Below are 23984 nucleotides of genomic sequence, written 5' to 3'. Positions count from 1 at the left end.
GTGCAAAGGACTGTTTATGTGAACTGTTGAGAAGTGTGGGGGTTGAGATTTTGTTTCTTCTGCTCCTCCAGTTCTGCTGCCTTCTGTACAGCAGTATCAACCAGCATGTAGACGCTGCTAAAATCGGGTCTTTCCTCTGACAACACAGATAATGGAGAAGACAAAGGCTCACTGGTGGAAAACTTGCCTTCTTCCTCTGAATGGGCTTCAGGGACGACCTGGCTTGAAGACTCAGGATCTGCTAGCTTTTGGAATTCTTGGCATATTGGCAGGGACGGATACCCCATCCCTGCTTGTATATTAGGCTGTGCCTTAACCTCTTCACATGGACTAATGTGCCACTTCTGGGTTGTGTCTGCAACCTGGCCGTCATAGGTAAATTTGTATGAATTTTCTTGAAGGATTCCTGGGAGAAGTTGTCTACGGGCATTTGTAAACCAGTTGGAGATCTGAAGGTAAGATAAGTTGGTCTTTTCGGATAGCATTTGCTTCTCTTCTTCAGTAGGGTAGGCATTAAACCAGTGCTTATAGAGCCAGTCACGGAGGATCTTCACAGATGCAGACGGCAGCAGGTATCCATTCCGAGGTTTCCAGCTATCAAGAAACTTGCTCTTACAGCTCCTGGCAAGTCTTTTCCTGATCAAGGTACTTTTTTCATGATGGTTTAGGGTCTCCTCTAGACTACCTTCAACACGCTCCATATGCTTGAACACTGTCTTCAATGCCTTGGAAACCAAGGATGACTGAAGTAGGACTAAGGGAACTCTGGGAGAGCCAAGGAAAGCCTTCACAGATTTCTGAACAGAATTCTCATCAGTTGGCAGGCTGAGAAAACTGCCTCTGTGATGTCATAAACTCTTTATGCCACACCTGAACTATCCTCTCATCCACCCACCCTCTAAGCTTTTTGGATCTATTTGGCCTTACTGTTTTTCTTTACTTTTTTTTTTTTAACCATAGCTTCTAATGTACTTGTTCTTACCCCATTTTTTATAACTCTCAAGTTGTCTTTATAGCTGTCACCAAAGTCCATTAATTGAAGAATAATATTATCATTAATTTGAAAAATTCACTCATTCAGTGTGTGTGTGTGTGTGTGTGTGTGTGTGTGTGTGTGTGTGTGTACATATTCAAGTACACATATCAACATACCATGGGTTCATGTTGAGGCCAGAGGACTTGGATTGTTCTTTCCTTCTGGGAATTGAACTCATGTGGCCAGGTTTGGAAGCAAGTGCTCATACCCACTGATTTATCTAGTTTGACTGTTAATACTACTTTCTTTTGGCATTTTAATTTTTGTCAGGTTGTTGTTTAATGGTTTTGCATATAATTTTAAAAGACTTTGAATGTTCTTTCTTTTTAAAAGTTGTAGTGTTTTTCTCTTTTTCTACTGGTCTTTATTAATGGTCCTAATGGCTCATTTATAAGAAGCAATTTTTCTAAAATATTATCATTAATAAAAGAGTGTGTTCTGATATCTCTTTTCTATGTAGTAGATTGTTCTACTTCATGTTCTTAAACTTAAGAATATTTTTAATTACTTTAGAATTTATAAAAGCATATATCTTGGAGCCACTTCCTGAGACTCAGAGACCAACCCCCAGCTCCTGTCCGCCCGGGAATTCCCATCTGGACCAGAGGTGAGTGCCTGGGTTATAGCCAGAGAGGCAACTGCACCTGGGTCCCACGCTGGACACAGGCCATCCCGGAAGGACCTGCCCAACTTGGCCCCAGTTTCTGGCCAATCAGTGGGCCCTGCAGGAAGGCTCCCCTTTTCCAAGATTGCAGGCAGACACTGGAGTCTCCATACCCTGTCCCCACACCCATCTGCCAGAGACCCAAGCCACTTCCTGAGAATCAGATACCAGCCCCCACCTTCCATCCTGCCTTGGAATTGCCATCTGGAGCAGAGAGCAGAGGAACTCCCATCTGGACAAAAGGAGCTCCCATCTGGACAGAATAAGGAGACCCCAGGGACTTCCCAAGACTCAGAGTCCAGCTCCCCAACTCCTATCCAGCCAGCACTCTCATCTGGACCAGCACACCCATCTGGCCCAGAGCTTCCATCTGGACCAGAGAGAGGTTCCCTAAACCTGTCAGCTCTCTCTGGACCAAGTACACTGATGAGACCAAGAACGAACCCAAGAGGAAATGGGCAGACATCAAGACAGAAATATATACAACCAAATACAGAACAATACACCATCACCAGAACCTATCCCTTCTCCAACAACTAGACCTGAACATCATGGAATGGAAGAAGAAGAAGAAAACAACCTTATAAGTAACATCATGAAGAGGCTAGAGCCTTATATAGAAGAAATCAAAAATAAAGTAGAGGAACAGACAAACAAAAAATGGGAAGAACGCTATAAAAAACTAGAGGAAAGGACACTTAAAGCAGAAGAAAAGTCCTTGAAAGTCCTTGAAAGAAAATCATGAAAAAGTAAGGGAGACAGTCTAAGACCTGAAGAGGGAAATAGAAAAAATGAAGAAGACACTAGCAGAAGGAATGCTGGAAAAAGAAAATCTGAGTAAACAAACAGGAACCTCAGAGGCAAGTCTAACCAAGAGAATGCAAGAGATGGAAGAGAGGATCTCTGGTGTTGAAGATACTGTAGAAGAAATAGATTCATCAGTCAAAGAAAACACTAAAACCAGCAAAGTCATGACCCAAAATGTCCAAGAAATTTGGGACACCATGAAAAGACCAAACCTACAAATAATAGGTATAGAGGAAGGAGAATAATACCAACTCAAAGGCACAGAAAATATATTTAACAAGATCATAGAAGAAAACTTTCCCAACTTAAAGAACCAAATGCCTATGAAGATACAAGAAGCCTATAGAACACCAAACGGACTAGACCCCCCCAAAAAGTCCCCTCACCACATAATAATTAAACAACTAAATGTACAAAATAAAGAAAGAATATTAAGGGCAGCAAAGGAAAAAGGTCAAGTGACTTATAAAGGCAAAACCCTCAGAATAACACCCGATTTCTCAATGGAGACATTGAAAGCCAGAAGGACTTGGAAAGATATAATGCAGACACTAAGAGACTATGGATGCCAGCAAGATTAATATACCCAGAAAAACTTCTAATAATCGTAGATGGAGTGAATAAGACCTTCCAAGACAAAAGCAGATTTAAACAATACTTATCCACAAACTAGGCCTACAGAAAGCACTACAAGGAAAATTCCAACCTAAGGAAGGGAGGTACACCCATGAAAACACAGGCAATAGATAACACCACAGCAGGAAAACCCAAAGAAGAGAAGTACACACATACTACCACCAATAAATAAAAATAACAACAAGAACAAACAATCACTGGTCATCAATATCCCTTAATATCAATGGACTTAATTCACCTATAAAAACACACAGACTAACAGAATGGATACAAAAACAGGACCCATCCTTCTGCTGCATACAAGAAACACACCTGAAATTCAAAGACAGACACCTACTAAGAATAAAAGGCTGGAAAAAGAGTTTCCAATCAAATGATCTTAAGAAGCAAGCTGGTATAGCCATCCTAACATCCAGCAAAATAGACTTCAGAGTAAAATCAAATCAAAAGAGATGATGAAGGACATTACATACTTATCACATCAACAAGATGAAGTCTCAATTCTGAACATTTATGCCCCAAACACAAGGGCACCAACATATGTAAAAGAAACATTACTAAAGCTTAAATCACATATAAACCCCACACATTAATAGTGGTAGACAGCAAAACCCCACTTTTACCTCTAGACAGATCGGCCAAATTGAAACTTAACTGAGACATAATGGACTTAACTGATGTTATGGCTCAAATGGACTTAATTGATACAGAACATTCTACCCGAACAAAAAAGAATATACCTTCTCCTCAGCACCCTATGGAACCTGCTCTAAAATCAACCACATACTTGGTCACCAATCAAATCTCAACAGATACAAAACAATTGGAATAACCTCCAGTGTTCTATGGGACCACCATGGTTTAAAGTTAGATTTCAACAACAGAAAAAACTACAGAAATCCTACAATCTCATGGAAACTGAATAATGCTCAACTGAATCACCAATGGGTTAAGGAAGAAATAAACAAAGAAAGAGATCAATGAAAATGAATACACCACATACCCAAACTTATGGGATACTATGAAAGCAGTGCTAAGAGGGAAATTCATAGCACTGAATGCCCATGTAAAGAAACTGGAGAAATCTAAATCTAGTGACTTGACAGCACACCTAAAAGCCCTTGCACAGGAAGAGGCAAAGTCTTCCAGGAGGAAAAGATGCCAGGAAATTATCTAATTGGGAGCTAAAATTAATAAAATGGAAATAAAGAGAACAATACAAAGGATTAATGAAACAAAGAATTGGTTCTTTGAGAAGATCAACAAGATAGACAATACCTTATCCAAACTAACCAAAAGACAGAGAGAGAGCATCCAAATTAACAAAATCAGAAATGAAAAGGGGGACATAACAACAGACAATGAGGAAATCCAGAGAATCATCAGGTCATACTTCAAAAACCTCTGCTCCACAAAACTGGAAACTCTAAAAGAAATGGATAATTTTCTGGATAGGTACCACATATGTAAGTTTAATCAAGACCAGATAAACCATTTAAATAGTCTAATAACCACTAAGGAAATAGAATCAGTCATTAAAATTCTCCCAACCAAAAAAAAAAAAAAAAGCCCAGGAACAGATGGTTTCAGTTTCACTACAGAATTCTACCAGATCTTCAAAGAAGACTTAATACCAATACTCTTTAAATTGTTCCACACAATAGAAGCAGAAGGTATATTACCAAACTCCTTCTATGAGGCTACAATTACCCTGATTCCTAAACCAAACAAAGATGCAACAAAGAAAGAGAACTACAGACCGATCTTCCTCATGAACACTGATGCAAAATTCCTCAATAAAATTCTGGCGAACAGACACCAAGAACACATCAAAACTATTATCCACCATGATCAAGTAGGCTTCATCCCAGGGATGCAAGGGTGGTTCAACATATGAAAGTCCATTATTGTAATGCACCATATAAACAAACTCAAAGAAAAAAAGCCACATGATCATCTTACTATATGCAGAAAAGGCATTTGACAAAATCCAACACCCCTTCATGATAAAGGTCTTGGAGTGATCAGGAATACAGGGAACATACCTAAACATAATAAAGGCAATCTACAGCAAGCCAACAGCCAATATCAAATTAAATGGAGGGAAACTGAAAGCAATACCACTAAAATCAGGAACATGGCAAGGCTGTCCACTCTCCCCATCCCATAATTATTCAATATAAGACTTGAAGTTCTAGCCAGAGCTATAAGACAACACAAATAGATTAAGGGGATACAAATTGGAAAGGAAGAAGTCAAGCTCCCCCTATTTGCAGATGACATGATAGTATACATGAGTAACCCCAAAAATTCAACCAAGGAACTGATACAGCTAATAAAATCTTCAGCAACATAGCAGGATACAAGATCAACTCAAAAAAATCAGTAGCCCTCCTATATACAATAGAGAAACAGTCTGAGAAGGAAATCAGAGATACATCACCCTTTAAAATAGCCACAAATGATATAAAATACATTGGGGTTACTCTAACTAAGCACGTGAAGGACCTAAATGACAAGAACTTTAAGTCCCTGAAAAAAGAAATTGAAGAAGATGTCAGAAAATGGGAAGATCTCCCATGCTCATGGATAGGCAGGATTAACATAGTAAAAATGGCGATCTTACACAAAGCAATTTACAGATTCAACAAAATCCCCATCAAATTACCAACACAATTCTTCACAGATCTGGAAAGAATAATACTCAACTTCATATGGAAAAACAAAAATCCCAGGATAGCCAAAAGAATCCTGTACCATAAAACAACTTCTGGAGGCATCAATATTGCTGACCTCAAGCTGTACTATAGAGCTACCATAATAAAAACAGCTTGGTACTGGCATAAAAACCAACATTTGGACCAATGGAATCAAATTGAAGACCCTGACATTAACCCGCACACCTATGAACATATAATTTTTTACAAAGAAGCCAAAAATGTACAATTGAAAAAAGAAAGCATCTTCAACAAATGGTGCTGGCATAACTGGATGTCAATGTGTAGAACGCTGCAAATAGATCCATATCTATCATCATGCACAAAACTTAAGTGCAAGTGGATCAAAGACCTCAACATAAATCCAGTTACTCTGAACCTGATAGAAGAGAAAGTAGGAAGTACTCTTGAACACTTTGGTACTGGAGATCACTTTCTAAATATAACACCAGTAGCACAGACACTGAGAGAATCAATCAATCAATTGGACCAGTTGAAACTGAGAAGTTTTTGTAGAGCAAAAGACACTGTCAACAAGACAAAGCAACAGCCTACAGAATGGGAAAACATCTTCACCAAACCCACATCTGACAGAGGGATGATATCCAGAATATATAAAAACTCAAGAAATTAGACATCAAAATGCACAATAGTCCAATTAAGAAATGTGCTATATAACTGAACAGAGAATTCTCCACAGCAGAAAATCATACGGCTGAAAGACATTTAAGGAGTTTTTCAACATCCCCAATTACCTGGGAAATGCAAATCAAAATGACTCTGAGATACCATCTTACACCTGTCAGGTTGGCTAAGATAAAAAACACAGAAGACAGCTTATGCTGGAGAGGATGTGGAGCAAGGGGAACTCTCCTCGACTGCTGGTGGGAATGCAAGCTTGTACAGCCACTTTGGTAATCAATATGGCGCTTCCTTAGAAAATTGGGAATCCATCTCCCCCAAGACCCAGCTGTAGCACTCTTGGGCATATACCCAAGGAATGCTCAATCATACCACAAGGGCATTTGCTCAGCTATGTTCATATCAGCATTGTTTGTAATAACCAGAACCTAGAAACAATCTAGATGCCCTTCAACTGAAGAATGGATGAAGAAAATATGGTACCTATACACAATGGAGTACTACTCAGCAGAGAAAAACAATGACATCATGCAGGCAAATGGATGGATCTATAAAAAAACATGCTGAGTGAGGTAACCCAGACTCAGAAGGACAAACATGGTATGTACTCACTCATAGGAGGATACTAGATGTAAAACAAAGATGTCTAGACTGCTACACAACTCCAGGAATGCTACCTAGAAAATGAGACCCTAGGAAAGACCCAGGGATCACCCAATGACAGAGAAATGGATGAGATCTACATGAACAACCTGGACAACAGTGGGAGTAATGAAGGGCAAGATTTGAGGGAAAGAAAGTTTAGGAGAGCTGGTGATCCCAGCTGGATCAAGAACAGAAATGGAGATCAAGGAATAACAGACCATGATAAATGAAGACCACATGAGAACAGGAATAGGCAGAGGGCTCAAGAGGTCCCCAGAAATCCACAATGATATATCCTCTGTAAACTGCTGGCAATGGTCGAGGGAGGGCCTGATCTGACCTTTTCTTGTGATCAGATGACTAAACACCCTAGCAGTCGTCTTGCAACTCCAATCCAATAACTGTTGGAATTGGATGTAGAGTCCTTGGGCAGGCCCCAGGTGTAGCTCCAGGTGTCCAACTGTGGAGAAGGAGGAGGGACTGTAAGAGCATGAATTGTTGAATCCAAGATTGCAAAAAGCACTGGGACAAATAGCCAATCAAATGGAAGCACATGAATTATGAACCAAAGGCTGTGGAGCCCCCAGCTGGATCAGGCCCTCTGTATAAGTTAGACAATTGAATAGCTTGATCTGTTAGGGAGGCGCCCAGGCTGTGGGTCCGGGACCTGTCCTTAGTGCAAGAGCTGGCTGTTTGGAACCTTGGGCTTACACAGGGACACTTTGCTCAGCCTGGAAGGAGGGGACTGGACCTGCCTGTACTGAATCCACCAGGTTTAAATGAGTCCCCACGGGTGTCTTGGTCCTGGAGGACATGGGAATGGAGGGGAGGGGCTGGGGGGACTGTGGGGGTGGGAGCGGGAGGGGGAAGGACAGGGGAACCCATGGCTGATGTATAAAATTTAAAAACATAATAATAATAATAATAATAATAATAATAATAATAATAATAAAAGAAAAAAGGCAAATAAAAGTATATATCTTGATCAAATCCTATCCCAAACATCCTCTCCTCCAATTCTTGCCATACATACTACTCTTCTCTCCAATTTTCATGAACTTGTTTTTAAAAATTATATTAAGTGTGTGTGTGTGTGTGTGTGTGTGTGTGTGTGTGTGTGTGTGTGTGTGTGTTTGCAGGGTCCTTGGAGGACAGAGTTATCAGGTATCACAATGCATTGGAACTTTAGCTAAAGGCAGTTCTGAGCTGTCTGATGAATTGAACTGGGATATTTTGAAAGATAACATATGCTGTTAACCACTTGACATTTCTCCAGCACCATGATATACTTAAAAAATAATTCTAAAAACATATTTCCTTTTTACACCAGATTAATCTAATTCTTCTCAATGATCATGAAAACTTTGGTTTTGGTATGAATTCACTGTGGCTTGTTTTCTTGTCTGTAATTTGATAATAACTCTTTTGGTGATTCCTCAAGGAATCTTGGTCAGAAATTCTAAACAATTTTAAAATTATGCAGAATGATAAGTTTGGAAAATATAATAAAAATTATAGATTGAGCTTGTTTGTGTCTCTTCTGACATTTCATATACATGGAAAGTTCATTCCCTAACTCACATAAAAATATTTGTAAATTTTGACCTGAATGATTAAAATGAATGATGAGGTAAATGAACATTTCCAACTTTGAAAATAAAATTTTAGTTTTGTTTGCTAAATTGTCTAGATAACAATTACCAAGTTTGGTCCAATTTGAATAAAATTAAAAGAATATTAGAAAATCTGGCATTAAGCTAACCTACTTGAAAGCAGTGGTTCATGTTTAGAATATGAAGTGATGGAAGCTCTGGAAATTCAGCTAATATGCTAACATATGTTGCATCTTAAAATTAGCATAAAAACAATGATTTTTATCATACAATTGTCATGTATTGTTTTTGTTGATCATGTTGCCCTACTGCCCTTTCCATTCTCCCTTACCTCCTCATTTGTGCTAAACTTTCCCAGTAGTCCCCATTGCACTTTAGTGCCACAAGTATTGTGTTATCCACTTAAAGCCTCTCTTCTTTATCATTTCCTTATTTCTTTTTTCAGACTCCTATAACCCCCCTTTCCATAGACTTCATATGTACATATGTGTAATATGTGTGTGCATGTGTGTTTAAGTGTGTATATGTAAAAATACAGATTTAAGTTATATATATATATATATATATATATATATATATATATATATATATATAATATTAATATGTATTTGAGAGAACATGAAGTTTTTGTACAGGTTAATTCTGTTTAATATCTTCCAGTAATATACCCTCATTATAACCTGATAGAAAGTTGTTTTATCCCAGAAAACTCTAGTTGACTATGTATTTGGATTAAGAACATTAAATACCACTAATTATGTGTAAACTTACCTCAATTTATGACTTTCTTTGTTCTATGAAACTATAAAAATTCACAAAATTGTTTACACTTTGGATGGTTGAATTTTTAGTAACACATAGGTGTGTTTCTAGTACATGTTCACTCAAAAATGGCTCCAGAGTAAACTTCTTTTCCCTTTAAAACAAAGACATCAAAGAAAAAATAAACAAGCAAGAAAAAAAGGATAATTTCAAACAAACATCTCTCCAATAAGATTTAGGAAACTTAAAGGTAGGTCAATTTTGATTTTCCTAAATTTCCATTTTATGTAAAAATTTTAATAAATTTTATGTAAAGGAAGTAGTATATTATAGGAATCTGACATGAGCAAATGTTAAAACAGACAGGCTAGAAAGAAAACATATCAGATTCACTTATAAAATCATAAATTATTAGTCAATATAATTGATATTCATAAATAGTGAGCCCTTTTGGATAGAAATAATCACAAATGGACTTCAAGAATACAAATGTCACTATGTGACTGAACATAAGAATATGTATTTATGTAATTCTTCCAACCAATGGATATATATACATATGTGTGTGTATATATATATATATATATATATATATATATATATATATATATATGTATTTGCGGATTAACTCAGTGGTAGAGCACTTGCCTAGCAAGTGCAAGGCCCTGGGTTCGGTCCTCAGCTCCGGAAAAAAAAAATGCCAGGCGGTGGTGGCACACGCCTTTAATCCCAGCACTCAGGAGGCAGAGCCAGGCAGATCTCTGTGAGTTCGAGGCCAGCCTGGCCTCCAAAGTGAGTTCCAGGAAAGGCACAAAGCTACACAGAGAAACCCTGTCTCGAAAAACCAAAAAAAAAAAAAAAAAATGAACATGGTAGAAATTTCTTAAGTATCCAAAATTCCAAAATTCCAATATCAACTTTCAAAGGTAATACTAAAACCAAGATTGTTCCTGAAGTTTTATGATTAAGTAAAAAATATTTATTTTTACATGTTTATGCCACCAGATTAATTACAAATAAAAAGGGAGAACAAGGAATAACAGACCATGATAAATGATGACCACATGAGAACAGGAATAGGCAGAGTTCTAGAGAGGTCCCCAAAAAAAATCCACAATGATTGAGGGGGGTTTGGGGGAAAGGTGGGAGCGGGGGCGGGTGGGGGGTAGGACAGAGGAACATATGACTGATATGTAAAATTAAAACCCTAATAAATAAACAAAAGAAAAAAAAGAGTGCCAACCAACTAATGGGCAAGCATGACAAAAAAAAGAAAGAAAGAAAAAAGAAAAGAAAAAAAAGATATGGATATATTCTTTTGGAAAAAAAAACTTTAAATTTGCCTATAGATGACTTTTAATTGGTGGAGACTAATGTGCTTACGTTTGGTGTACTTCATGATAGTAAAGGAATTCTTTGTCACCAGGTTATTTGTTTTTTAAGTCTTATAAATATACTAATCATATCATTTTCTCTTTTTGGGAGAAAAATTTTGTAATATATTTTCAGTACATTTGTTTATGTGATAAACTTCATTGTAGTTTTTATAGTTACTACAGTGATTTCTTTTAATATTAAGTGATAAAATTCTACATTTATTGATATCACACTGAGGATACATGCATTAAATTGATATATATTTTGCTATTCTGCTCTATCACCACACATTATTGATATAAAATATGCATCCTTGTATATTTTACATCAATTTACATAGATTTTGATTTTTTGCATTTGTCCCTTATATTCTATAGAAAATAAAAAAGATCCTAAAATGAGTTTCAATAATATTTTTAGAAATACTAATTTATATATTAGTCTTAGCCAGAAATATTTATATTTCATGTGGTTTCATATTAAATTCTAGTCCATTTTCATCACAAAGTACTTTCTCTAGGAGACTAGGGCAAGTGTGGTACATTGTTTGTAGTAGATTTCACATGCGATAACAACTAATAATCGTTAAAGCACTATATATGTCTGATATAACAAATAATTAGGAGAAGTGATGTCCTAACAACAATTTTATTTCTTATTGGTAGAGTTCAAGAAATGAAAACACTGGGCAGTGATGGCACACGCCTTTAATCCTAGCAATCGGGAGGCAGAGGCAGACAGATCTTTGTTAGTTCGAGGCCAGCCTGGTCTACAGTGCAAGATCCAGGAAAGACGCAAAAGCTACACAGAGAAACCCTGTCTCGAAAAACCAAAAAAAAAAAAAAAAAAAAAAAAAAAGAAAACACAAAAAAGTGGTCATTATATTGACAAACTAAAATTAGAATCCTTAATATTGCTTTATAGCATTTAAATAACATTGCTCATAATATATTTGAACGTATGTTTTAAACTGTCCATCAAGTCCTATTTGGTCAGCTATTCTTACTTATTTTTAATTTATTTGTTTTCGTTTTTCTAAAATCATTTATTTTTCTTTTCTCTTTTTAAAAATTGAAAATAGATTATTTTTTCATACAATATATCCCAACCATTTCCTATCACACCACTACACTTAGTTCTCCCTTTATGTCCCTTCTGCCCCAAGTCCACTCTCCCTTTGTTTTCCTTCAGAAATGAGCAGGCCTCCAAGAGATAACATCCAACGAGGAAAAATAAGACACAATAAGACAAGAAAAAGATCTCTCATATTTAGGCTATACAAGGCAACACAAAAGGTGCGGAAAAGCCCCCAAAGCAGGCAAAAGTGTCAGAAACACACCCACTCCCACTGTTAAGAATCTCACAAAAACACTAAGCTGACAGCCATAACATGTACACAGAGGACCTGGTGCAGACCCATGCAAGCCCCATGCTTTGCGCTCTGGACTCTGTGAGCCCCTGTGATTTCTAATTAGTTGATTTGATGGGCCATGTTCTCCTGGTGTCCTTCATACCCTAAATCCCCATCCCTAGCAGGATTCCCAGAGCTCCTAGGGAAACAACCTAATGGAGACATTGTATTTAGCCTCTCTCTCTCCATATATCTGCCTGTGGGTCTCTGCACCCATTCCCATCTGCTGCTGTCTTTTTCCCTAACAACCAAAGCAATGTTCATTCCATCAATGGTTGAGAACCTAGAGGGTTCCATTATTTTCATTTTCAAAATTGTAACATGAGAGAACTAAGGCAATAGAAAAATGTTAATTCTAGAAGAAAAGTGGGTTGTATGCTTATTATCTAAAAAGTAAGAATTCAATTCATATCAAAGCCAATTTCCCTCAATCCTGAAAGATTGATTCAAGATAACAATAGAGAGACCCAGTGTGAGCATTTTTGATATTTAAAAGGCAGCTCTTATCAGTGTTACAAAAAGTTGATTGCCTCTATCCATTAACTTGGATGTCATCGTGTAGTATAACTAAAGTTATGTTTATTATTAAAGTTACCTTTTGTTTTTTATTGAATCTTTCTATAGCACAGAAAATGAAGGTCCTATTTTTGTTAACAATGTGCCTCATTCTTACATTTTCTTTCAGTGACAAGAAAACTAAAGAACACAGTTATTACTCATGGATAAACATAATAATGTTTACAAAACTGTTGGAGTCTTCTATTTTGATTTCAATCCCAGTTTGATTTGCAAATACAAGGCATTTCCCATGATGGCAAATGGGATATATTGAAATATAATTTTTCTAACTAGAAATTGTGTTTTTAACACTGTTTTATGAATAATTGATTGATATTTTTACTTTTAAATTCAAATTTTAATTTTAGCCTCTTGTCCAGTGAGAAAATATGAAGATGGGTTCCCAAGCCTCACTAGAAATTAAATGTTTAATTTTTGTCTAATAGAATAGAAGTAATATACTAAATTTTGGTATTCATTAGAGCTTGAAATATGGCCCATGATTTGATAAAATTTGGTGAAATATCAACATGCTGATGTGATGAATGTGCTTTCCCTATCTATCAGTGGGAATATACTCTTAAGCCAATTGAGCAATATGATTAAATTTAAACAATATGTTTAAATTTATTTCATGGTTTAAGGTTTGAAATAACTCCTTAAATATGTAAGTGGTATGTAGAAGTCTCATAACACATTACTTCAGGCCTTATGTGATCTTTAATGTCCTTTCATATATGACTTATGAGATTGTGAGTCTCAGCAATTGGCATAAAATTTTTAATCTTCTGGATAATTATTCCCTTTATCAATGTATAGCAGCCTCTTTGTTTACTTATTAATTATCTTTATTTGAAGTCTGCTTTCCCAAATATAGGGATAAATCCTGATCCTACTGCTAGGGACCTCTCAGACTGACTAAGCTATATAACTGTCTCTTGCATGCAGAGGGTCAAGTCCAGTCCCATGCATGTTCCACAGTGGTTGGTCTGAATTTCTTTGAGTTACTACAAGCTTGGTTCAGTTGTCTCTGTAGATTTCCCCATCATGATCTTGGCCACCCTTGCTCATATGATCCCTCTTCCTTCTACTTGACTGGACTCCCAGAGGTTGGCCTGGTTCTCAGCTGTGGCTCTCTGAATCTGCTTCCATCAGTTACTAAATGAAGGCTCTATAAATACAGTTAGGGTATTCACTATCATGATTACTGGGGTAAGGCAGTTCAGGCATCTTCTCCACTATTGCTAATAGTCTAGGCTGGGGTCATCCTTGTGGATTTCTGGAAATTTCCATATCACCAGATTTCTCCCTAACCCTGTAATGGCTCCCTCTATCAAGATATCTCTTTCATTGCTCCTCCACTCTGTCCCTCCCCCAGATCGACCAGCACATTCCCTCATGTTATCATACTCCATCCCCTAAACTCTATTGCCCTGCCTCATCCCCAGTTTACTCATCAGGATCTCCTCTGTTTCCCCTTCACAAGATGATTGGTACATCCCTCGTAGGGTCCCTCTTTTTACCTAGCTTCTCTGGAGTTGTGGGTTGTATTCAGGTTACCCTTTGGTTTTCATCTAGTATCTAATGAGTACATACCTTGTTTGTCTTTCTGAGTCTGGGTTACTTTATTCAAGATATTTTCTAGCCCCATCTATTAACCTGCAAATTTTGCAATGTCATTGGTTTTTAGAGCTGAGTAATACTCCATTGTGTATATGTACCACATTTTCTTTATCCTTTCTTTGGTTGAAGGATATCTAGGTTGTTTCCAGGTTCTGGCCATTACAAATAATACTGCTGTAAACATAATTGACCATGTGTTCTTGTGGTATGATTGAGCATGCCTTGAGGTAGATTGATTCCTAATTTTCTGACAAGCCGCCATACTGATTTCCAAAGTGGCTGTACAAGTTTGTACTCCTACCAACAGTGGAAGAGTGTTCCCCTTGCTTCATATCCTCTCCATCATTAGCTCTCATCAGTGTTTTTGTTCTTAGCCCTTCTGACAAGTGTAAGATGGTATCTCAGAGTTGTTTTGATTTGCATTTCCCTGATGACAAAGGATATTGAGCAATTCCTTAGATGTCTTTCAGCCATTTGAGTTTCTTCTGTTGAGAATTCTTTATTTAGATCTGTAGCCCATTTTAATTCGATTGTTTGGCATTTTGATGTCTAGTTTCTTGAATTCTTTATATATTTTGGAGACCAGCCCTCTGCCAAGTATGGAGTCTGTGAAGAAGAAATCAATGAATCCCTTAAAGAAAGCCAAGAAAAAGCAAACAAACAGTGAAGGAAACAGATCAAGACTTTAAAAGAGTTAGAGGTAATGAGGAAGACACAAACAGAGGGAATGCTGGAAATAGAAAATCTGAGTAAATGAAAAGGAGCTACAGATATAAGCATAGCCAACAGAATGCAAGAGATGGAAGAGGATATTTCTTCTTTTTATAATATGTCTTTAATAATTGTCAGTGTTAACTTGTTGTTCATGAATTCCCTTACCTAATGTTTGCACTGAAATGTTGTTTCTACTTTAACATTGAGATACATTTTTTAACTGTCTCAGTAATTTTGGCTTTAATTTTATAGGAATTGGGAGGCAGGGCTTAAATCATGGTAGGTGTTTGTTTCATATTCTTTGTTTCTTTGTAGTGTATTGAGTACTTGTTGCAATGGTCTTTCAGTTTTAATCACCCCCTTTTTTAACTGTATGTAGTTGGTTTTTTTTTTCCTTATGGGGCCTCCTAGATATATGCCTTCACTAGAAATTGTTTTTCCTTCAGTTTTTTTGGCATGAAGATACTATGGCATCTCCCTTTATTAATGAGCTCTACTCATTTTGCCCTGATGTAGGACACCATTTTTTATAATACATGTGTTTTTGGTGTGCCATACAGGCAGCAACATTGAGCTACACTATACAGTGTGATTTGTCTATTAACTTTTGATCAAATGGTATCTATGTTTAAATAGTGGAATGAAAGATTGTGAAACCAGTGGATACAGTATGAAGGCGAAAGAAGTTACATGGGTTGGAGATGTGAGTGGTATTAAGAGAGTTAGTTTAGATGTAATCATATAGAATAGAAAACTTTCATAAGCAGGTAAGAGATATTCATAAAGTCTATTTTGATGAGACAAATGTGAAAGTCTATTGTATTAAAAATTCTCAAATTTCAAATACTTAAAAAAAAGAAATAGATCAATTTTTAAAATGTTAGAAATAAATCAATATAGATCCAAATAAACATACATAATGAATATGTACATATGTATGGTATATGAGAGGAAGAAAACATACATATCTAACAACCTATTCAACCTAGCAATCAACCAACAAATCATAAACAAAAGAGAACAATAACCTTTTGAAGTTTGCATCTTTTTTTTTTTTATTATTTCAGTACCTATGTGGTTCCTTTTCAGATCTGGTGCTGCATGTCTAGGAAGACCACCATGGAGATATTTGTTTGGTGTTGATTCCTAGATAAGACAGCTGAGTTGATCTTAGTTTACTGAGGGGACAGTGATGCACTAGGTGTGACTGAAGTATTAGCATGCTGATGTGCACATGTAGTAATAGCTGGGACTGAAACCTCTGTGTGAGCATCATAGTTTGCTTATAGCACAGTGGGTAACATGGCTGAAATTTCAGTGTTAGTGCTGTCTTCAGATCTTAGCCAATGGTGGAATAAATGTCTTGGTTCACATTCTGACTTGGGAACCAATGGTTGTAGCCTGCACCCTGACCTCATGGCATCACAAGCTACAAGGCCAAAGTGTTGACACAGATGCTGTGCCTGTAAGTCAGCTGCTGAAGGTCATTCTGACCTTACAGGATATTTTGCTATGACCAAGTCTCTGTATGCATCCTGATCTCACAGTGTGACCCAGTTTATAATTTTTGTTTGATGAGATAAATTGATAATTCTTTTGAATAGTTGTTGATGTCTTATTTTGTCACTTTAAATATAAAGGTACCAGCTTATATATTTTACTTCAGTAGTAATGAAAATCTATTCTTATAGTAATTAGGCACATTATATGTAATTTAACATTTCTGTCATTTTTTATTAAATGTTCTTCAGGGAATATAAATAAATTCAAATTGAGGAAATAACTATTCTATTTCACTTTATATACATATAAATGATATATGTTTAAGCTCTAAAAATGAGATTTTGGGATATGTACACATTTTGTGAATGAGTACCATGAATAAATATAATAATATATTTTGTATTGTGGGATAAATGGATACTAAAGTTGAACTAGGTCATTTTATCAGTATCTATAGAAACCACATTCTGTGATTTTTTACCTCCAAGATTTGCATATGCATAAAATAGCCTCATTTTTTTCTATAAAGTATCCTTGATTAATTATTTATTTGTTTATTTGTCTTGACTGAGCTATATATTTGAAGATAAATTTTAATTCTCTGTCCAAAAATAATATTATACAAATATCAGTCACTTTTTGGTAAATTCTGGTACCATATTTTGATTGCTATATAAGGTAAAGATTCTCTGACATGTTTTTAAGTGTGTGTGTGTGTGTGTGTGTGTGTGTGTGTGTGTGTGTGTGTAATACCTGTGTATGTGTGGGCACACATACACACATATAGGTAGATACTTGACAAAGCCCAAGTGTGGAAGTCAGAGGATAACCTCATGTGTCCTTTACTTTGAACCCTATCGAGGACAGGGTCTCTTAGTCTCAGCTGCATACACCAGGCAAGATGTCCTGTGAACTTCTGGCAATTCTCTTTTCTACACATCCCCAAAGTTTCTGATAAGTGTTTATATAGAAAAATTTTGTTAAGTGAATAATTACACAATCATTCTAGTCTTTGCACAACAGTAATTCCAAAAGATCTGCATGTTATTTTCTCTTGGCATGTGGTCACTGTTAGTATATCCACCTGAAATCACTAGTAAAATTTATCCTTCCCCCATCATCAATGTGTGGGCATTGATTTAGAATCAGATGCTACTTTCAGCCCAAGTCTATTGCAAACCCACACTAGCACAATGGTGGGTTGTTGAAGATAGACTGAGGAGTGGTATATATATGGGTAGGACATGCCCATTGGGCTTAGGAGCCTCATTTTTAAGATGTCTCAGGAAATCTCACGTCAACAACCTGAAGAGGCTCTCTCTGGATTAGTGATACTGACAAGAGTGGGGGAAGCACATGTGCAAATTATCTATGAGAAAATATAGTCATTTTATGACTCAAAGTATTTTCTTTAATATATTGTTAAAATTCAGTAATAACATTGAATCAGGTCATAAAAACAAGATAGTTTGACAAAACGAAAGAGTCAACAACAGAGGGCCCACTTCAAAATGAAAATCTGTGACTCTGATTTTGTTAATTTGGATGCGCTCTCTGTGTCTTTTGGTTAGTTTGGATAAAGGCTTGTCTATTTTGTTGATTTTCTCAAAGAACCAACTCTTTGTTTCATTAATTTTTGTATTGTTCTCTTTATTTCTATTTTATTGATTTCAGCTCTCAATTTGATAATTTCCTGGTGTCTGTTCCTCCTGGGAGACTTTGCTTCTTCTTGTTCTAGAGCTTTCAGGTGTGACTGTCAAGTCACTAGTGTGAGATTTCTCCAACTTATTCGTATAGGCATTTAGTGCTATGAATTTCCTTCTTAGCACTGCTTTTATAGTGTCCCATAGGTTTGGGAATATGGTGTATTCATTTTCATTGATCTCTAGGAAGTCTTTAATTTCTTTATTTATTTCTACCTTAACCCTTTGTTGAATCAGTTGAGTATTATTCAGTTTCCATGAGATTGTAGGTTTTCTGTAGTTTTGTTGTTGTTGTTGAAATCTCACTAAACCATGGTGGTCTGATAGAACACAGGAGGCTATTCCAATTGTTTTGTATCTCTTGAGATTTGCTTTGTGGCCAAGTATGTAGTAAATTTTAGAGAAGGTTCCATGGCGTGCTGAGAAGAAGGTGTATATATATATATATATATATATATATATATATATATATATATTTACATTTATATTTATATATTTTGGTTTGGGTGGAATGTTCTGTAGATATTGATTAAGCCCATTTGAGTCATAACATCAGTTAAGTCCATTATTTCTCTGTTAAGTTTCAATTTGGCAGATCTGTCCAGAGGGAAAAGTGGGGTGTTGAAGTCTTCCACTATTAATGTGTGGGGTTTATATGTCATTTAAGCTTTAGAAATGAGAGAATTCTCAATAGAGGAAGCTCAAATGGCTGAAATACACTTAAGGAATTGCTCAACATCCCTAATTATCTGGGAAATGCAAATCAAAATGACTCTGAGATATCACCTTACACTTGTCAGAATGGCTAAGATCAAAACCACTGAAGACAGCTTATTATGCTGGAGAGGATGTGGAGCAAGGGGAACTCTCCTCCACTGCTGGTGGGAATGCAAGCTTGTACAGCCACTTTGGAAATCAATATGGCCCTTAGAAAACTGGGAATCCATCTTCCCCAAGACCCAGCTGTAGCACTCTTGGGCATATATCCAAGGAATGCTCAATCATACCACAAGGGCATTTGCTCAGTTATGTTCATATCAGCATTTTTTATCACAGCCAGAACCTGGAAACAACCTAGATGCCCTTCAAGTGAAGAATGGATAAAGAAAATATGGTACCTATACACAATGGAGTACTACTCAGCAGAGAAAAACAATGACATCATAAGGTTTACAGGCAAATGGATGGATCTAGAAAAAAATCATCCTGAGTGAGGTAACCCAGACTCAGAAGGACAAACATGGTATGTACTCACTCATAGTAGGATACTAGATGTAAAACAAAGATGACTAGACTGCTACACAACTCCAGGGAGGCTACCTAGAAAATGGGATCCTAGGAAAGACACAGGGATTGCTCAATGACAGAGAAATGGATGAGATCTACATGAACAACCTGGATGACAGTGGGAGTAATGAAGGGCGAGTTTCCAGGGAAAGAGAGCTTGGGGGAATTGGAGATCCCAGATGGATCAAGAACCAAAAGGGAGAACAAGGAATAACAGACCATGATAAATGAAGACCACATGAGAACAGGATGAAGCAAAGTGCTAGAGAGGTCCCCAGAAATCCACAATAATACATCCACTGTAGACTACTGGCAATGGTCAAGAGAAAGCCTAATCTGACCTAGTCTGGTGATCAGATGTCCAAACACCCTACCTGTCATGCTGGAACTCTCATCCAATAACTGATGGAAGCTGATGCAGAGATCCTTGGCCAGGCCCCAGGTGTCCAACTGTGGAGAAAGAGGAGGGACTGCAAGAGCGTGAATTGTTGAATCCAAGATTGCAAAAACACAGGGACAAATAGCCAATCGAATGGAAGCACATGAGTTGTGAACCAAAAGCTGTGGAGCCCCCAACTGGATCAGCCCCTCTGCATAAGTGAGACGATTGAATAGCTTCAACTGTTTGGGAGGCACCCAGGCTGTGGGACTCGTACCTGTCCTTAATGCATGAGCTGGCTGTTTGAAACCTTGGGCTCATACAGGGACACTTTGCTCAGCCTGGAAGGAGGGGACTGGACCTGCTTGTACTGAATCCACCAGGTTGAATTGAATCCCCAGGGGAGTCTTGGCCCTGGAGGAGATGGGAATGAAGGGGAGGGGGTGGGGGAAAGGTGGGGGTGGGCTCAGGAGGGGGCATGACAGGGGAACCCATGGCTGATGTGTAAAATTAAAACACAAATATAATAAATAAAAAAGGAGAAAAAATAATTAAATAAAAAAAGAAAATCTGTGACTCTTGTTCAAAGCTTATCAAGAATTTTAAATCATTGACCAAAATCATTAGATTATATATGTAACTCTTCTAAATTCAAGAATGTATGCAGGACCACAGTTTTCATACCATGAGAAAAAAATGTCCTTTCTATACAGAATATTAACACTTTCTTCATTTGAATCAGTCTTCTGGAAACCACTAAGTTTGTTTGCTATCTTCCACATTTATTTTTCCTTCTGAGATCTTGGACCAGTTACTCAACAACTATCATGGTAGCCCTAATTAAGCTTCAGAGCCTCCAGAGTTATTTTAATTTATCAGTCCTCAGGTAGCTTACAGAAATTTTACTAACTCTCCTTTGGTGCAACCTGTTCCTACAGTTCCAATATGTTGTTTCCAATATGTTGTTTCTCTGACCTACTGTATAACTCTGAAAAAAGAGGTCTGTCTTTTCTGCTCTAAGTCATATAAGTAGCTCAATTTTGCTGTAATCAATATAAATGCCAACAAGTAGTTCTCCATCATTAAAAGAAATTTTTATTATAAAACAGCATTTGGGGAGATTGATTCAGTGATGACAGCCTGTGTGAAAACATGAGAATCAGAGTAAGGATTCCCAGAAACCAAGTAAATCTCAGTTGGACAGGGATGCCTGACTGGAATTATAGTCTAGGGAAGTGGAAGATGGGGATCCACAGAGAGATATCTGGAGAAATAAGCCATATTGTCAAGCTCTGCATTCCAGAGACCCTATATCAAAGAATAATATGGAAGAGCGTTTGGGGATGGTTCCTAATATCAACCTCTGGTTTTCACATGCACACATATCTGGACCCACATTCAAACACATGAAAACATGCATATTCACATGAATACATACCATATATACATCACAGTGGAAAAAGAAAAAAGTAAAATTATTATCTTATTACAAATATTTTAATAAACAACCTTATACAATTTATATTATAAATCTTAACAGTTTAATTAAATATAGTAGAAACTATATTATATAGAAGTGATTTATTATATCATGAATTACAACAAATAATGTTCTAGTCGACTAAATATCAGGGGGATACTTATTTTGGAAAGTTTTCTAGGACTTTAAATATGTCAAGATGAGATGATATTGCAGTTTCACAGCTATAATATATAATGAAATCATTCTTCTAATAAAAATAGCAAATTCTCAAAACACCTCCAAATATTTATGTAATTCACATAAGACCTATGAAATATATCAGATTTGTGAGTACTTGCACATCTGAACTTAAGGAAATTTCCAGTTATTGCTGAATTAAAATTCTGAACATCTTGCCATGTGAAAAACATATACTATAAACTTTAAGCAGATATTTGCAAAAAACATTTCATATATGTTTGACCTCTTCTGATACTGGCTTGTGTTGATATTGGTATCTGTTATGATTTCAGGATATATTAAAATTAACTATAGTTTTACTATATTCTTTAAGTTTCCTCAATTCTTTCCACATATAATCAAGTAAAAAAAAAAAATATGGACTTCAATGTGAAAAAAAAAAAAAACCTGATTCTCCAAATGTGGGAATATATTTTGAAATCCCCTAAATATTCTCAAGAATAACAGAGCAATGGAACTGAACGTTTTCCTGTGTCCTGACTGTTCCACAGCTGCTCAGACCCAGGGAAACACACAAAGGTTTATAGTAATTAAAACTGCTTGGCCATTACCTCAGGCTTACTACTTAAACTTAGCTTAAACTTAGCCAATTTCTGTTCATCTATAGGTTGCCATGTTTTCTGTGCCTCTACCTGTGCACCAATACATGCTGTTTTTTGGATGGCAGACTGGTGTCTCCTAACTCAGCCTTCCTTTTCCCAAAATTCTCCTTGTCTGCTTATCCCACCTATACTTCCTATTTGGCTATTGACCAATCAGCACTTTATTAAAGCAGTGTACAAAAGCATTATTCCACAGCAGTCAGACAAATGCTACCAATACATTTATAGATAACTCTTATGATCAGAAACTAGAATTTAATTCAAACAAGAACAGCATTAACTTTTCTTACAGGAAAGTTGCAGAACTGGGGTTATTATAATTCAAATTATCCTGTATTCCTGAACTGCTTTTGAGTTTTATAAGCCTTTAATAAACTTTAAAAAATATGACACTTGGCTAACCTTATTTCATTTCTAGCCAATTATTTTTTAACTCCATTAAAATACTCCTTATACCTTTTTCCCAACAATAATGAATGAACTAAACTAGGCTACTATGTGAAGATAATATGACAGTATATCATTCAAAGCAATCTCAGTGCTTATTTTACTAATAAGATTGAACTAGTACATGTGCATGATTAATTCCAGTCCAAAGTAAATATTTTCCTACTGTATCAGAAAATTTGTTACTTTATATAAGTGTACTATCATTTATTTTCTAAAGAAAAATCTTGAGAAATTGTGCATGACAAGAGGCATTTTTATTTCTTTGAAAAAAATTAAAACTTGATTAAGATTATTACATAGTGATATTGGGATGAAATGATAGGGATTTATTGCCATGCAATGTTGGTTACATTTAATTCAAAGTAGTATCTTAATTTCAGTATTTTTATGCTGATAAAATACACTGAAAAAAGCAACTTAAGAGCAAAAACAAATACTTTGCTTACAGTTCTAGAGAAATAGAGTTCATTGTGGCTGAGAAGACATGGGAACCCAAATTTGAGGCCAGCTTGTCATATTGCATAAGTTGTCAGAAAATAGGGAGAACTGGAAGGAGAAGGGGAACAAGTCCACAAACCTAACCCAGAAGCTATCTACAATTGATAATCACTTGTAAATGAAAACTTAGTTTTCTCCAGGGGAATCCCACTGGTAAAACAAACTACTCTTATGTATAGGCCCCAAGTCCAGGGGTACATTGCTTACATAAAACAAATCCAATAATGTTTTTGGAAGTTCCTTTTCTCATAACGTTAAGTCAGAGCATTAAAAACAAACAAACAAACAAACAAACAAACAAACAAAAAAACCTCACAGGACCTTTGTGTATATATTATGGCTTCTGGTTTTGTGTTTTTATGGGATTCCTGTGAGTGTGAGATGTCTCTGCATCTGTATGTGTTTCTTGTGCTTTTTATTTTGTACCTCTCCTGTTTGTGTCGTCTTACTCTGATTCATTTGTTTTTCCTTTACCTTATTATATTTTATTTTATTATTATCCTTTTTGTTTGTTTGTTTTTGAGAAAGGGTTTCTCTGTGTAGTTTTGGTGCCTGTTCTGGATCTCACTCTGTAGACCAGGCTGGCCTTGTACTCATAGACATCTGGCTGGCTCTGCATCCTGAATGCTGGGAT

At 36.4% G+C, this 23984-nt stretch overlaps 1 protein-coding gene across 1 annotated transcript; it reads right to left on the bottom strand.

Annotated features, from left to right (window-relative positions):
• Window positions 1-14: 14 nt before the first annotated feature.
• Window positions 15-701, bottom strand: Tgif2lx (TGFB induced factor homeobox 2 like X-linked). Its single transcript, XM_036175654.1, has one exon. It carries the CDS (start codon window positions 699-701, stop codon window positions 15-17), a length of 687 nt encoding a protein of 228 aa, XP_036031547.1.
• Window positions 702-23984: the final 23283 nt, after the last annotated feature.

This window comes from Onychomys torridus, chromosome X (genome assembly GCF_903995425.1).
Source record: "Onychomys torridus chromosome X, mOncTor1.1, whole genome shotgun sequence".
Classification (NCBI taxonomy): domain Eukaryota; kingdom Metazoa; phylum Chordata; class Mammalia; order Rodentia; family Cricetidae; genus Onychomys; species Onychomys torridus.
Note: the sequence above shows the minus strand (reverse complement) of the source record. Positions and strands in the feature narration are given on the sequence as shown.